Source organism: Onychostoma macrolepis, chromosome 09, assembly GCF_012432095.1.
Source record: "Onychostoma macrolepis isolate SWU-2019 chromosome 09, ASM1243209v1, whole genome shotgun sequence".
Classification (NCBI taxonomy): Eukaryota; Metazoa; Chordata; class Actinopteri; order Cypriniformes; family Cyprinidae; genus Onychostoma; species Onychostoma macrolepis.
The window spans coordinates 35422749-35440529 of record NC_081163.1 but is presented as its reverse complement, the minus strand read 5'-3'; the positions used below and the strand labels follow the sequence as shown (position 1 = coordinate 35440529).

General features: G+C 35.9%; 1 protein-coding gene across 6 annotated transcripts in view; it reads right to left on the bottom strand.

Annotated features, from left to right (window-relative positions):
- The window catches only part of thsd7ba (thrombospondin, type I, domain containing 7Ba), a 250151-nt gene that overhangs the window by 79299 nt on the left and 153071 nt on the right, over window positions 1–17781 (bottom strand). For all 6 annotated transcript variants that reach the window (XM_058788088.1, XM_058788086.1, XM_058788091.1 and 3 more), the window contains one exon: window positions 17007–17204. In XM_058788088.1, coding sequence (XP_058644071.1) covers window positions 17007–17204 — 198 coding nt within the window. The remainder of the gene's footprint in view (window positions 1–17006; window positions 17205–17781) is intronic.

Sequence of the window (17781 nt, the reverse complement as noted above, 5' to 3'; positions counted from 1 at the left end):
TGTTCGTTTTTTTGTGAAAAGTGGGGACTCTCCATAGGCGTAATGGTTTTTATACTGTACAAACTGTATGTGTTATTGCCCTACACCAAAACCTACCCCTTACAGGAGACTTTCCGCTATTTCAGATTTTCAATACACTCCATTCTGTGTGATTTATAAGCGTTTTGAAAAGTGGGGACATGGGGTAATGTCCTGAAAAGTCACCTTCTCCTTGTAATACCTGTCTTACCCTCATCATTATACACATCTATGTCCTGATTTGTCACAAAAACGCGCACACACACTCACACACCTTTCCACTGTAGAAAAACAAAGCCAAAATGTCCCAGAAATGGCCGCTATCATTACGTCATTTGGAGATAGAGTCTGCGCAATAGTGATTGCGAGGTCAAACCCCCCAAATAGCCCAAACCCCCACAGACTCGATCACGAGCGTGCATACATGATGCTACACCCCATTTTTATGCTATCAAAAAACTAATCAAACTTATAAGAACAATGAACACTTGAATGAACGAGTAATAAGAACTAACCTACCTAAAATGGCAGAAATCATCTTTGGGCAAAATATTTTTGAAGTGTAATCTGATTTGGCTCACACTCATTCATTTACATGGAGGGGGCGGGGTTTATGATCTATGCTGTGGCACCATGGGGCGTGGAGATCAAAATAACACAACAACCTACAGTTTCCTAAATTTAAAGGTCAGTGTTTAGTCCTATTTAAAGTTATCCTAATAGGAGAAGAAGACAAGTTTTTAAGCTGATTTTATAAATTAAATATATTCTGCACAATATAAAATAAAATAAAAATTAAAGAAAACAATTAATTAGTATAGGGACAGATCCTCACTATTAACTAGTTGCTTATAAGCATGCCTATTATTAACACATTTGCTGCTTATTGGTACTTATAAGGCATTTATTCTACATCCTCAATACTACCCAATAGCTACAACTACCTTACTAAATATTAATAAGCAGCAAATTAGGAGTTTATTGAGGCAAAGTTGTAGTGAATGGTTTGTTAATAGCGAGCATTAGACCTTAAAATAAAGTTTATCTGACAAACCTTATTCAACTGGTAGCATTTCTGTTAGGATGACTTTCCAATTGCTTGCCATTTCAGTGCTGAACAGGGTAAGGATCTGTCTCGACATTCAGTGTCTTGCTGTTTAAGAGAATTCGGACTGAAAGCACACTCTGCAGTGACCGAGCCTAACCTTAACTGGGGAGCTGTGTGGACAGAGAAGAACTGGTCAAACTTCATTAGTGATGAGAGCAAGTTTCATTTATTTGGGCCCGATGGGGAACGCGAAGAAGTCAGTAAATGCTGGAGGAAGAAGTGTCATGTTTGAGAGATGATTTCTGCAGCAGGAAACGTGCCTCTTGTAGAGCTACACTGCAGAGTGAATGTAAATGTTTATCAGAATCTCCTTCAGCAACACGTGGTCCCTTCCCTGTGAGCATCTCCAAAACAGCAAACAATTTTCATGCAAGACACTACCCCCATCACACTGCAAAATGGGTAAAGCATTTCCTTGAAGCTAAGAACATTGAAATAATGAAATGGCCAGCCTGATGTAAACCCGATAGAAATTCTCTGTAAAATCCTTGACAACAAAATTATGGCTAAGAAACCCACTACTAAGTGTGCAAGAGACTGAAAGGAAAATGGACCAGAAATGAAAGCATCAGAGAAGGTTCTACCAGGAAGACTCTAATGCCACATCATTCATTCATAAATATAAAACTAACTGTTCCATAGAACTAGATTTGAATCAATGTAGCTTGTTACCATATGTGCATTCTTTATGGAATAAATACCACATAGACATTCACCTTCCCTCTGAGTCTTTCTGGTAGAACCTTTCCATTCCACATAAGGTTTTTTTGTTTTGTTTGTTTTTTAATGGTGGAAAAAGGTTCTTTAGATTGTTTAAATGTTCTTCACACTAAATTTGTTTATAGGAACTGTTCACTGAAAGGTGCTTTGGGGAACCAAAAATGTTTGTTCTATGGCATTGCTGCAATCCTTTTGGGACCTTATTTTTCAGAGTGAGTGAGTGATAGAAATAAAGCTTTTATACATAAATAAAGGTGTAAAACATAATAGTAGAACAGTGATATACCCACAGCTAGTTTTTCTTGAACTATTGAGCAATTAGCATTTCAGAAAAAAATTAAGTTTTTATAAATTGTCCTGCAATTTTGATCTTCACTGTATATATTCATACATTTTCATATATTTTCCTTTTTTTTTCATATATTAATTTTTTTTAATTAAATTTTTGTAAATTTTCTACAAAATACATACATAATACATATACAATATATTTGTTTTACACTCTCTCACTGATTGCTGGAAGTAAATTTTATTTCTTTTAAAACTCCTATGAAGATTAAATGAGCAACACCTTTAAAAAAACAAAACAAAAAAAAAACATTTTGATAAAATATTCTCAAAATATCTATATTTGATTCTTAATGATGATAGGTAGTAAATGCACTTAATATATGTGAGTATTTTGTTAATTGTTCTTTGCTTCTTGTACAAATGACAATCTCAATCTGTCATTTCTTTGGCCGTTAAGAGCTTTAGGGTTTAAAGCCAGAACCAAGACTCCATCTGTCAGTAAGAGATGATTTTGAGAAATGATCAGAATTAGTTCACCTCCGTCCAGATATTGACAACCCTGACACGCAGGCAGAAGGTCATTTACCAGATTAGTGTCACCTGCATTGATCAGACACACTGATAACTGGCACTTTGACCGATCACACAGTCAGAGAGAAAACCGATAGCCCACGAGTTCAAACCCTCTCCTCTGATCCATTTCAAATAGCAGAGTTGTCGTCTCATATGGATTTAAAGACACTTATAATCTTTCCCATCATAATTCTGCCTTAAGACTCCTTTAAGGTAAGGTTAAGTCGTTCAACTATTTTAAGCACAAAGCTCTTTGGTGAAGGTTAATTTCTTAAAGGCTTCTTCAAACACTTGGAGACAGCAACATGAATTTCCTGAAAGAAATGTAAGACTTGACAACACTCTACATAAGTGCGGGAGCAGCTCTTGTACTGCCTAAAGGCTGTCTGAGGTCCACGGCGTGAAACAACACTGGAACAGTTGGGCGGCTGTCGGCCTCGTTCTAACACGATAAAGACACTGATGAAAACCCATCTGTGTCCCACACATGCTTCACTGGGGGCTTATGCCATACCCATGAAACTGCCAAAACTGCTTCTTGATCAAACTGTATTAAAAAGCTAAACCAAATTAGGAAATATAACGATAAGCAATGGCTCTAAGCATGTAAAGAAACATTCCGTTTAACAACTGCTTCATGATTGGCCAGAAAAAACGCATGCGATTAATCCAAAAATTTTAACGCATTAATATTTTTTTAACGCAAATTAATCGTTTGATAAGGTTTGACCCCAACTTCTTCCCATCATCACAGCGCAGAAGGTCATCTATCATTGTGTGATGAGGGTACAGAACCAGTGTTGCCAGGGCAGCGGCACAAGTGGGCTTTTTAAAATACAGTCGCGGGAAAGAAATTACAGAGAGCCGTGGCGGGTTGCGGTTTTTTGGGCTACTTTTATAATGTACGGCAGCCGCCCAAAGTGTATATAGACAAATAAAAATGAAAAAAAGATCCTTTTACTAATGTGTATTATACTTGGAATGTATGCCTGGCAGCTTAAGAACGGAGAGGCGGTTGTAACATCAAACAACGTGAGTTTCAGCAGAGCAGCAGAAATAAACTTGACAACAGCCACTATAGATTATATAAGATAATAAACACACGATTACGATAGATATGGTCTGTATGTGATTTTCTTGAGTTGAATGTGTACATCTGAAATGCTAATTTGTGCAGCGATATAAAAGGCTATAAATAGCATAGTTTAACAATAGTAAACGACCAAATTCCACATGTGATCGTAAAAGGAAGTTATTACAAACACTCGATGGTGGTTTGAAGTGAGTTCTGAGCAAAAGTGTACTATTAATCTCATAAATTGTCTTATGAAGCATGACGCTAATATTAGCTCTAATGCACCTGCAGAACAGGTCCAATTCTTCTTCATAATGCATTTTGTCATAATACTTCTGTTTCCTTAAACTAGTTTGTCATGCATTTCTTTTTCAACACATTTACAGGTAAATCCTAGTATTTTAAATTTGCGATTAATCATGATTAATCACAGCCCATGACTGTGATTAACGCGATTAAATTTTTTAATCAATTGACAGCACTAATATATATATGTGTGTGTGTGTGTGTACTGTATATGTGTGTGTGTTTAACAAATAATTTATATATAAATATGATATTTTAAGGTCTAGTTCTCACTATTCACTAACTATTAACTATGAATTTTGCCTCAAAAAAACTCCTAATTACTGTTTATTAATAGTTAATAAGGTAGCTGTTTAGTTTATTAAAGATGTAGAATATGTTCATACAGAATATGTGCTTTATACAGTAAGTACTAATAAACAGCCACTATGTTAGTAACATGCATGCTAATAAGCAACTAGTTAAAAGTGAGAACTGGTCCCTACACTAAAGTTTTACCATAAATACATTCATGTTTATTCGCTTATGATTTAAAATTTTGCTTCTCTGTAAACTCAGAGGATATTTAGATATTTTTTTTACTGAAAAATAATGATGGTTCAATGAAATCTCAGAGTCCACAAGGTAGCTCTTGTTGATTTACCTCATACATTCTTCATACAGATGCACTAAACTATAAGTGGCCATTAACTATAGAGTTGAAGCTCTAAACCTCATTATCATCTAACACAACAATGAAGGAAAGTGAATAACTAGTCATGGAACAGGCACTCTTCTGTATAGACGGATTTAGCAGAGAGCAGTCGTAATTTTCTCTGCTCAACCACCCAAACACAGCTGCCAGTCATACTCGTATCATAAAAAGTTAAGTGGAAAAATGTGAGGTTTGCATCTACCCTGCATTAGAACAGGCTGAGTGAGGAATGCCTGAAAAGCAGAAAGCACCTGCCATGTGTGGAGAAACTGTAAATGGATCCCAGCTCCAGGTCCTTCCTGAATTATTAATATATGAGTGTTTATCGCTGGAAACTTGCTCTCAAAAATATAATAATATCCCAATAGCATGCGAGTCCAAGTGCCATTGTGTTTCCCCTCTGATTTGCTCCTCTAGACTACCCAGTGTTATCATGCGGTGTGGATTGCCCTTTCAGAGTTTAAATTTTAAGTTTAACCTTTATTTGAAAGCTTGAACGTTCAATTTTGAGATGGAATTAAGGTCAGAGCACAGAAACCATCAGTGCGATACAGTGTTTTTTGGTCACCCGCAGTGAAATTGCATCGATGCACTCAATCATGTCAGCTAACTCACAACACTCATAATTTAGAGCCGCGCAACACTGGCCTGACACATCACTTACTAAATGACAACCAAGAAGCTGTACAAAGTAAAACTGTGTGCACCGTCTTCTTTGCTAAAACAGCACGTGCCGACATCTGTGATGCAGATGACTCTTACTGAGAGTCAAACAGCTGTAAATTTAAATAATGTGTTTCCTGCTGGAAGGAAAAGCGTACTGGTCGCTGAAATATGTGGTGTTTTGGATGACGGTCTCCAATCAAGTGTTTTAACTTGCAAGACTTCCTTAAACCTTGAATGGGATTTGATTTAGGAAATGTCTATAAAGCAATTTAATCTGGATGTTTGGATAAGCCATGACTATAAAAATCGCCCAGGATGGCGCCCAGGAGCATTTGTATACTACAGCCACTCATATGTAGGTTATGGGAAAATGCATTTAGCTAACACTGGAGCGCTGTTGCTGGGGCCGCACCTTCTTGAAAGGTACAGCTATGTACCGTTAAGGTATTAATGCTACATTAACTTGAGCTCTGTAGCATATTTTGCATTTTTTTACTGATTTTGGCATACCTGGACTTAAAAGAACACCCTACTCACATACATTGGAGTAAATTGATCTAATTTCATAGAAAACATCATAAATTTTAACACACGGGTGGAATAATTAATATTTTTGTATTGTATTTTTCAGAATTTTATGATCTAATTTAGATTTTTTTTAAATTACGTTTTTATTTGAAAGTCTGTTGTTTAAGATCTGTTTGGTCCATCTCCCTGCAGAACGTTTATTTTGATTCCACTAGGTGCCAGTAAACAGGCAAAAAAAAAAATGTTTCTTTGTATCATTTAAAAAAAAAGTTATGGATATTTAATGGAAGAGAGACAATATGTCCTCCATTCTGCCAGATCAGGCATACCTGAATTTAAAACAGTCCCTTACCCACATACATTGGGCTAAATGGATAAAAATGGTCTTGTTTTTCACAAAACACCTTACATTTTAATACATGAGTGGAATAATTCATAATTATTATTGCATTTGTTCAAAATCCAAAGTATCTCAAATCTGCATCAAGTTAGCTGCTAGCGCGCTAGGGGGCGGTGCCCATTTCACATTCAGTGCGCCCTCCTCCGTTGTGTTTGGCAAGGCATAAATCAACATTGGATTGGCCTAGGAGTTTGATCGATGTCTCTTTGGACAGAGCCGATTGGGGGCTTTTCAGACATATGACACATTACGTGATGACTTAATCGGCCATCGACACAAATGTGTTAAGGCAAAACTAGTCAAAAATGCACCATTGAACTACATTGCATGTATTGATCAGCACATCTACAATAATAATAATAATAATAATTTATTTGTATAGCACTTTTCATACATAGAATGCAACTCAAAGTGCTTCACAAGCATAAAACAAATATTAAAAACAACATCAACATAAGAATATTAAAAAGAAAAAAGTATAAGCAAATGTAAGTATATACGCACAAATATAATACGCACACTTCACACTATTTTGGTCATAAGCAACTGTAAAAAGGTACGTCTTAACACGCTTTTTAAATACTAGTTGACTCTCTCACTTCATTTGGAAGGAAGACCTTTGGTGCACAGGTAACCAATGTAATTCCATTAAAACCGGTGTAATGTGTTCTCGTTTCTTCAATTCCATTAATACTCTCATCTGAGACACATTAGGGTGTAGTTTGGCCATGCAAGCTCATAGACAAGCAAGCATGGTCTCATTGTAAAGATAGCAACCTAATCTAAAAGCTGATTTAAAGTTTGTGGCCACTTCTAGCACAAGGAAGTAGTAATCGGAGCAGGAATGTGACATAAATGTTTGTTTGTTCACAGAAATAATTTCCATTGTTGTGATTCTCTGTAATGCGTTAGATCAAAGAAATAAACTACATAATCACATTTTGGTGAATGAGAGCTTTCATTTGATATTTGACTCGTCAACGTTTGGTAAGTTTGAGCGATACAAATGTGAATATTATTAGGTCATCTTCACGAGGGGGGGGGGGTAAATTCAGACTTTATTATGTTATTATATGTAACATAAATGCAAAAGTGATGGGATGGATAAGAAAGCTGAGGTTCTAGGCTTTCAAATGATACCATATACGTGTAGGTCACTGTTCCACAACTTTTTTTACAATAAGTTTGATGATGCAATTTGGGACCCACCGGTGGGTCCGCGGGGGACAAGTTTAATGTACTAACTTTAGGTGCTAATTTTTATCTTCAAGGTACTCTAACACTAGCTTGCTCTATTCTTTTCTATTCTATCTGTTTTCTTTTTATTTATTATATAATTTAAAAAAAAAACCTTGCTGTGTGTACTGCGTTAAGCTGAGACTTGTTATAGCACTTGCGTATCATTGTTTTTTTGTTGATTTTGATTGCTTCCATTGTCCTCATTTTTAAGTCACTTTGGATAAAAGCATCTGCTAAATGACTAAATGTAAAGTTACTTAAATGCACCCTTCAGCGGTACAGTAAATAAGGTACCAATGTGTACCTTTTAAAAATTTGTACCTTTTTGGTACTGCCCCAGTGACAGCTTTTCCTTTTATTTTCTTTGAGGAAATATTCAAGCATATTCACGTTCAAATGTTTGGGGTCAGTAAGATTTATGTAATGTTTTTAAAATAAGTCTCTTATGCTCACCAAGGCCGCATTTATTTGATCAAAACACAGCAATATTGTAAATATTATTTAAATTAAAAACAGTTTTTTGTTTTATTATATTTTATTGTGTAATTTATTCATGTAATGGCAAAGCTCAATTTTCAGAAATCATCCTAATATGCTGATTTGCTGCTCAAGAAACATTTCTTATCCTCAATGTTTCATCAATTTCTTATCAAAAACATTTGTGCTGCTTAATATATCTGTGGAAAACATTATGCTTTTTTTTTTTTTTGGATTCTTTGATTCTTTTTGTATGGAAGCCTGTTTCTGCCACTGAATAAAAAAGAAAAAAGGTCATTGTGAATTTTATCTCACAATTCTGACTTTTTCCCGCAATAGTGAATTCACATCTTGCAATTCTGACCTTTTTTTAATCAGAATTGCGAGATATAAACTAAAAAAAGTCAGAAATGCGAGTTATCTGAGAAAATATTAGTCCTTTTTTCTCCCAGAACTGGACTTTTTAACTCGCAGTTGTGAGTTTATATCTCACAATTCTGAGAAAAAAAGTGAGAATTGCGAGTTTATATCCAGCAATTCTGACTTTATAACTCACAATTGCGAGTTTACAGAATCATTTTTTCAGCATTTATTTTAAACAAAAAACATAATTTCTTATATTTTTAATGCACCCTTGCTTGTCTATGGTTATTTGGAGGAACTGTCTTGAACTTCAAGCAAAAAATCAACAGAATGTATTTAGTCTTTGTTGCTTTTATTGTTCTGGAAAATGTGTTCTAAAAACCGAGGCAGGTAGCACAGTCTGAACAAACACAAACATAAACCTTACCACTTGAACTTACATACTTACGTAGGCTACTTTTCTTATTTTTCAAAGCAAAAGAAATCAGAATCCTTTCTTCTTTCTCTACATGGGTAACAGATGTCCTGTGCATTAAAGAACAATATGAAATGAATTTCCCTATTTTCCTCTTGCAAGTGTCAAGGCTGTACAGTCTACCATCTTTTCAATAAAAACTCAGGACAAAAAACCCTGTATGCTTTGCATTCTTAAGTTCGGAACAGCAAGCGTTATCTCTCAGAAAAAGTCATGAATGTGTCTTTTCACTGACAAATGTCTACTTAATATACTTAAATGCTGGACATGTTGCTGAGAGCAGATTTAAAGGCTTTTATTAGCATGTCCTTAAAACTGCTATTATTTTTGGTTACTTTTTCAGATTGTTTTACATTAGGTAAAAAAGCTATAATCTTTACCAGCACAGAAATGTGCAGTCTGTAATTACAGACAAAGATTAAAATCAGAGAGAAGCTCTAATAATTAGTAACGCCACCTTCCCGTGTAAAACAAATTCTGTCCAAATAGGGCCTTTTTACCAGAAAGGCTATGTATGACAAACAGCTTCAGGAGTTTTCCAGCACAAAACTAGCCAGTGTCTAAATTGGTCTTCTCTGAAAGCAGCACAGAGCTCAGCGCTCATCCATGAAGTGCCACGTGTTTTTCTCCAGCTCTGAGCAGAGAGGGGCAAGATGTTGTGAGATCCATCAAACGCACCCCTGATTACACCACGCTCAGAGGAGATAAATGGCCTTATTGGGACAGACCACACAGCGGCAAACCTCTAATCTGCTGCATAGATTACAGTTCACATTGATCAGCACATCATCCTGTCACCCCACGTGGCTACCTGGCAAATGGTATTAGCATTTGAACGGCAGAAATGACTAAAGCATGTGTGATGGGCCAGATAGAGAAGGCTCCAAGTGCATTGGTGCTGTAGTATGCGTGCTGTCAATTGAAATATGTAATTCGTATATATCAATATTTAAATTACAATTTAAATATTAGATTTGGGGTCCATAACATTATTTTTGAATCCACTCAGCAAGGATGCATTCAATTAATCAAAAGAGACATTTATAGTGTTAAAACAAGATTTCAATTTCAAATAAATGCTGTTCTTTTGAACTTTCATTCATTGTAGAATCCTGAAAAAATGTTGCATGATTTCCACACTTCATTCAGCAGCACGAGTGTTTTCAACACTGATAATAAGAAATGTTTCTTGAGCAGCAAATCAGCATATTAGAATGATTTCTGAGGAATCGTGTGGCACTGAAGACTGGAGTAATGATGCTGAAAATTCATCAAAATTGTGAAAATAGAAAGCACTTATTTTAAATTATAGTAACACTTTACAAAATTACTGTTTACAGCATTTTTGATCAAATAAACGCAGCCTTGGCAAGCATAAGGGGCTTTTCAAAAGTCTTACCAATTCCAAATTTGTGAACAGTAGGGTTTAACATAATGACACTGGATAAAACCTGTTTCCTTGTCTAACATTTCTCATGCAGCATTAAAACTCAATAAAGAAATGCAAATCTATGATACTTTGTTAACACTTTAGAATAGGGAACACATATTCGCTATTAACTAAGACTTTTCCCTCAATAATTTCCTAATTTGCCTAATTAATCTTTAGTAAGGTAGTTGTTAAGTTTAGGTGTTGGGTAGGATTAGGGATGTAGAATAAGGCAATGTAGAATAAGGCATTAATATGTGCTTAATTAGTACTAATAAATGGCTAATATTCTAGTAATATGCATGCTAACAAGCAACTAGTTAAGAGACCCTAAAATAAAGTGTTACCGTGAGGAAATAACTTTCCTCACACTTTATGGGTAATACTTCACTTTTTGACTTTTTTCGTCATACAAAGCATGCAACTTTTCTTAAACGGCATGTCTTGGTTTGATTTAAAGGTAACACTTTACAATAAGGTTCATTAGTTAAACATTAGTTAATGTATTAACTAACATGAACTAACCATGAGCAATACATTTGTTACTGTATTTACTAATCTTCGCTAACGTTAGTTAATAAAAATACAGATGTTCATTGTTAGTTCATGTTAGCTCACAGTGCATTAACTAATGTTAACAAGATTTTAATAATGTATTAGTAAATGTTGAAATTAACATTAACAAAGATTAATAAACGCTGTATAAGTGCAGTTTATTATTAGTTAATGTTAACTAATGTAGTTAACTAATGAACCTTATTGTAAAGTGTTACCGATTTAAAATTAACTTTTTTAAACCATTAACCATTTATAAATTGAACTCACCATTCAGTTATAGTGTAAACGTTATACAATGTAATATATATAAATGGTAACACTTTACAATAAGGTGTCATTCGTTAACATTACTTAATGTATTAATTAAGATGAACAAACAATGAACACTACATTTATTGCACTCTTTATTAATCTTTGTTAATGTTAGTTAATAAAAAATACAGTCGTTCATTGTTAGTTCACAGTGCATTAACTAATGTTAACAAACAACTTGTGATTTTAATAATGCATTAGTAAATGCTGAAATTAACATTAACTAAGATTAATAAATGCTGTAGAAGTATTGTTCATGCTTAGTTCATGTTAACTAATGAACCTTATTGTAAAGTGTTACCAAATAAATAATAAATTAAACATTTGATAAACTGCATGCATTAATATATATGAACTTTGGCAGCACTAGTAATAACTTGTAATGTACATTATTACATTATTAATTATTGTTCTGCACAGTCAAGATATCAGCAAACATGCGAAAAGATGAAAGATTTCATTAATACTAAGACCTCAGATAGAAAGCGAGATAATAGCAACATGTTGTGTGTTTCACATGTATTTTGTAATTGATTTTCTCGCATCTATCTACCAGTTGCCGATCTAGCCCTGTATGCATCGATTAAAGCTGTGTCGGGTTTGACATTAGCTATAATTACATTGAGATCCTACCGTTGATTAGCTAGAGGTCACAACGATTTTAGCCTGCTGTGAATTTAAGGGGGAAAAGGAGAAAAAAAAAACATTGAAAGAAGATGACCTTGGTTCTGATATTATATTGACACTCTCATGCGGTCTGTGAATTTCTGGCAGTGCTGCAGAACTACAACGCTGAGGTCATAAACCAGCATAAAATTACAAGCGCTACTACAGGATTCAATGCATTTGAGTAACATGCTGCTGACACAAAGTTAAATGACTGACTTCCTCAATATGTCGCTTTAGAGATAGGCCTCGGCTGAAGCGTGCTGACTGACACACGAGCTCTAATGCTGCAGAACTTCAGATGTGCCATCACACTGCCGCTAAGTGACACAGACCCCATCGTACTGTCAGCACTGCGAAGCTGGAGGTATGAAAATGTTAAGGAAAGTGAAAAATAAATAAAAGCATTTCTAATAGGATGCGGTAAAACATTCGCAGCCGACAGAGGAATTGCTTTATTTATGACTTTTTTCACTTCACATCCTGCTGTAATAGAGCTTCTGTCATCAGAGTAAATGAACACGGGCGCTGCACACTGAACCTGAAGTGCTGTGAAAATAATGAACAAATTCTGTTTCTCGGAGGACTTCGCTGGTCTATTTGAATTCCTTTAAGGAAATGCGGAATTGCTACAGAGTCCAGAGATGGAAACTGCCACTCCTCGTTTGCCCGACGGAGTTGAACACTTAAGAGAAGCTGGCAAGCAGAAACACCTGGAGCTGATATTCAGAGATCCTCGCTGACAAGAGCCCTTATTAGACTGCCCACAGCGTGGGTTAGCTGCTGGAGAACTAAAGGTCTGGACATATGGAGAGGTTCACACAGGGAGGTTACTGCAGCACCAGGATCAGAAACATTATTTAATTCCACTGATACAGGAGATTCTTTGACTTTGATAGAATGTTTTTGATAGTAGCCATTATAAAAGTGCTGTCTTCTTTATTTTGTTCCCTGGAGTCATTCCATGCTGCTGTGCGTCTAAGAGATCAACATCCTGGACAATTCAAGCTGTTCATTCGTCAAACTGAAAACCCCATGTTGGTGAACACAATTTTCAGTAGAAGCTTGGACATAAACTGCTCAAAATATTTATATCAAATCTATATGTCAATATCTATCTGTCTGTCTGTCTGTCTGTCTGTCTGTCTATCTATCTATCTACCTATCTACCTACCTACCTACCTATCTATCTATCTATCTATCTATCTATCTATCTATCTATCTATCTATCTGTCTATCTATCTGTCTGTCTGTCTGTCTGTCTGTCTGTCTGTCTGTCTATCTGTCTATCCATCAAGCATCTGTCTGTCTGTCTACCTACCTACCTACCTACCTACCTATCTATCTATCTATCTATCTGTCTGTCTGTCTGTCTGTCTATCTATCTGTCTGTCTGTCTATCTGTCTGTCTATCCATCAAGCATCTGTCTGTCTGTCTACCTACCTACCTACCTACCTTCCTACCTACCTACCTGTCTGTCTGTCTGTCTGTCTGTCTATCTATCTATCTATCTATCTATCTATCTATCTATCTATCTATCTATCTATCTATCTATCTATCTATCTATCTATCTATCTATCTGTCTATCTATCTATCTATCTATCTATCATCTATCTATCCGTCTGTCTGTGTATCTATCCGTCTGTCTGTCTATATATCTATAAAATAAAATTTACTTGGGAAATAACTGATACTGTATATAGTTTATTATGCAGAACTGTTAAACAAAGATGCACACATAGGCTCAGCGCTATCAAAATAAAGGTCCCAGTGCTATCATTTTAAAAGTCCTGCTTCTGACACTTATTGTACAAACAGAAAAACTTACTAATAATTAAAAAATGCTAAAATACCAGCTGATATAGCAGTCCACTTCTATTCAGTTTGAATATGCTTTTGTTGTTCTATTAGAAACATATTCCCATGCTACATGCTGCACAAAAAGTTGCATGATTTGTACAACTTTTACATTCCTTGCTTTGAATCTTCAAAAGTTTGAGGAATTTAGTTTGAGACGCTTCACAGCAAGTCAGTGTTAATCTAATCAATGACATTACTGCCAAAAATGTTTGTTAGCGAAGGGTTTTTGTTTTTGTCAATGATACCAAGAATACAAAAAATGTTCATAACGATAATTAAACATTGAAAATGATTTAAACAAGGAACAAACACAGATTTAACGAGTTAATTAACCCCCTCAAAAGGATCTACATATAGCTATGTAACTAAAGTATGAAATTCCGACTATGACTACAACGAACAAACAAAAATATTTGAAAAAGAAGATCTCCATGAGCAGCTTATTCTATTTTGCTCTCAGTTTTTTTTTTTTTTTTTTAAACAAGTATCTATAAACACCCCTAAACATCACATAAATAAAACAAACCGATTTTGGGAACTTGACATGTCAATCAGATGGTGCCCTTCTGTTTAAACAGGCAGTTCTTGGGCAAAATTATCTGCAGTGTTGACCAGATTTTATGTAGATAGTTGAAAGTCCAGTAGTCCAGAGTGTACATACTCTAGAGATGTACGAAGGCATTCAAGGCTGTAGCTGGATTTCAATCAGGCTGTGCACTGCATGGCAGGTGTCTCTTAAGAGTGCTGCCTGTAAAGACTGTAAAAAGAGTTCCGTCCTGCCCTTGAATACAGAAGAGAGGGATATAGATCACTATGCAATGAGCTTTAACTGGCCAGTAAACTGGAGCAGTCTGAACATCAGTGTAGAGAAAAATGCCCCTTCTCATGGTCAGAGTGGAACAGACCCCAATATCCATGCATCAATATGCTCATTCTTGGGAAATAAAGCAGAAACAGAAGAAATGCCTAGTCCTCCAGAGTCCAATTAACTCTGGCAAAAGGAAGTCAAGAAAGCTACACCGAAAACAACACGTGCCCAAAAATCCTTCATTACTCTGTCAGTCTCTTGCATAGGTTTGTGCTGAAAGGTTAAACAATAGAGCGAAGGAGACACTTCACGCTTAATTTAACCAGACTTCTCATCAACATAATTATCAAAATCAAGAGAGCCATTTTGATGCTGTTAGCTATGATTACTCGCTTCTTTGCAACACAAATTTGTTTTACCTATAAATACTGGGTAATTAAATTTCGCATAGCAGCAGTGTATTCAAATGAGAAAGCTGCTCTTCTGAAAATGAGGTCAAACCAAATTTGTATAATAACACCGAGGCCCTTTATAGTCATCGAGTCTGAAATAATGAATTCACAAATGAAAAAATAATAAGACACTCTTTCTCATCCCCCCAAAACACCTGATTGTGTCAAATTGCATCAATTAGCTTATCAATTGAGGTGTGGAGAATATCAAATAGAGTATTTGACACTGGTGTTAACTTAAGATTACACATCTGATGTGTTTTTAAGAATTATGAGAAAAATATCTGGTTCTAATTACGCCAGTTTCAAACACCTGCACCTTTCAGACCTGTGCGTCAATTCTTCTCAGGAACACTAATTAGTCAACTTAACTGGATTCTTCCCAGCCTCCTTAATATAGCCACCCATAATCTATTACAACACAATAATAAAACACGCAAAAAGGCTGCAATTAGTTTCACAGGTTGTAAAGATGGGCTATTAGGGTCTCGCTAAGGCTTCATCAAGTTCACGTTACTGGATTCCTCATCTTCACGGCATCTCTCATAAATTACAAAGCTTGGTTAAAATGGGTCAGACTAACTGATCTCCAAAGCATGCTGCTGAGAGAAACATGTTCAGACAGCTCTATAGCCATATATCAGCTAGTGTAATGCACTGATGAAACTGTGTGATACGGACATGACATGAACCGATGTGTATGGCTGCTCTTAAAAGCATTTTCTTTATTAAATCACTCTCAATAATAGAATGCTTTATAAGTATACAAATCATCCAGAGTTCTAATGGAATACGCAGACACTAGCTAAACATGTCTGCATTACTATCTTCTGTTAAAATAATGCAATCTTTTTGTTACGGATGGATATTAGAATCTGTCTGATATGACAATTTATTAGTGCTGCTGTCTAAAACAGCACTATTTCTGTTGCTTATGCTTTATTATACTACGGGGCCGCTGAATGCTTGAATCTGATTGGCTGACAAACGTTCTAAGGTGTGCAATTATTTTCAGGGAAACGCACGGCGAACATAGTTCCAGGCAGCTCTTGACCGCATTACATGACCATATCACTTCGCCAAATGATTTGAGCTATTTCAAAGGTCCTTACAGCCTAAAACAGCAAAAGAACCAAAACCCAAAACGACACTGGCCAAACAAATAAATAGGATAAAAACGACAGATCATTTCCATGTTTTTACCACAAAATTACGTTTTATTATGTATGGAAAGCACATACTCTATCTCTCCCGCTCTTAGACGCACATAAGTTCTAATGTTGTTAGCGCTACTCTGACGATTTTATCAGTAACATAGTTTAACAACTTAAAAACTACATGACTTCTCACAAGCGAGGTAACAACAACGGCGCAGTTCGTGAAGAAAATGAACTTAAAGTTTTACTATTACTAGAGACATTGCTGCCGAACACTTTTGAGAGACGCACAGACTCACAGAGCTAATCTCTCTCTCTCTCTCTCTCTCTCATAACTTAGTTATTAACTGCATTAGTCTACTATCAACGGCTCAAGCCTCCGTTACTAGGTCTAAAATGATGTTTTGGAATTTGCAACCGAGGCGTTGGATGAGATGCGGAAGAAATTAATCCTACTCACAGTAGCGTTTTATGTAGAAAAATCAGACAAATGCTTTTAAATATATCCTCTGATCGATGTCTTGAGGTGTGGTAACCATAGTATGAGCAGAATAATTGACTTCGGTCCATTGAATTATTAGACAATAATGCACACCTGAGGTTTAACGGCCACATCACCACCACGGGTGTGCATTATTTTTCTAAGAATTCAACGGACCGAAGTCAATTATTCTTTACTTCAACACCCTTAAACTAGTGTATTACCCTCGTGGTGTGCAACTTGGCCTGCATAACAAACATGTGTTCACAATCACTCAAATATATGAGTTTTGAATGGTAGTGTATACACATATGCAATTCCAATAAATACAAGTATTTTGATTGTATACCTTGTGAGTTGACGCAAGCCACAATTTGAGTCCTGGTTCCATTTCCACAGTTCCCTTCGTAGGGCACACAAGTGCCCTCAGACTGCACCTGCCACAGGAAGCACACTGGATCCTCGCAGGGCATTGACTCCAGGAGATGGGCACAGCTTTCTGTTCCTGATCCTTCCTCCAGCACCTCTCTTCTCCTCTGCCTGTAGCCTGTGAGCAGAGCGAGAGACAGGTGGATTAGGGGTATTGTGAGGGAAAATGAGTGCCAGTTCTGGCCAGTGATTTCTGAACTAAAATTCTAGTGGTGGCTAAATAAGCCTGTAATAGAAACTCATTTGAAAAGGCTTTCTGTCACAGCTTTTGTTAGCAGAATAAATTCCTACTCCTGCTCTGCTGTACTTTGCCTGAATACACTCTTTTCATTTACTCATTTGTAAAGCTATGAGCTATGACTGCAAACTGAGACGCCAGTCATAAATGAACTAGCACTGGAATATGAACATTTAACACTTAAAAGTACTGGTTAAAGATGAAGGCAAAACGTTGTTTTTGTAAAAAAAAAAAAAAAAATGCATTGTGCTGCTAGAAAATCATCATCGTCTTTTAATTCAAGCCTTTCAGGGAAATAATAAAAAAAAAAAAAACTCTTAGGCCAGCATTAATTAATATTTCATAAATTGGCATACGTTTTCAAAGCCAGCTCTGGCCGACATCAATATGCATTACAGTACAGTGAATAAGCGGGAAAAAAGATGAATCAGGCACTACTCCAAGCATAATTTATCAA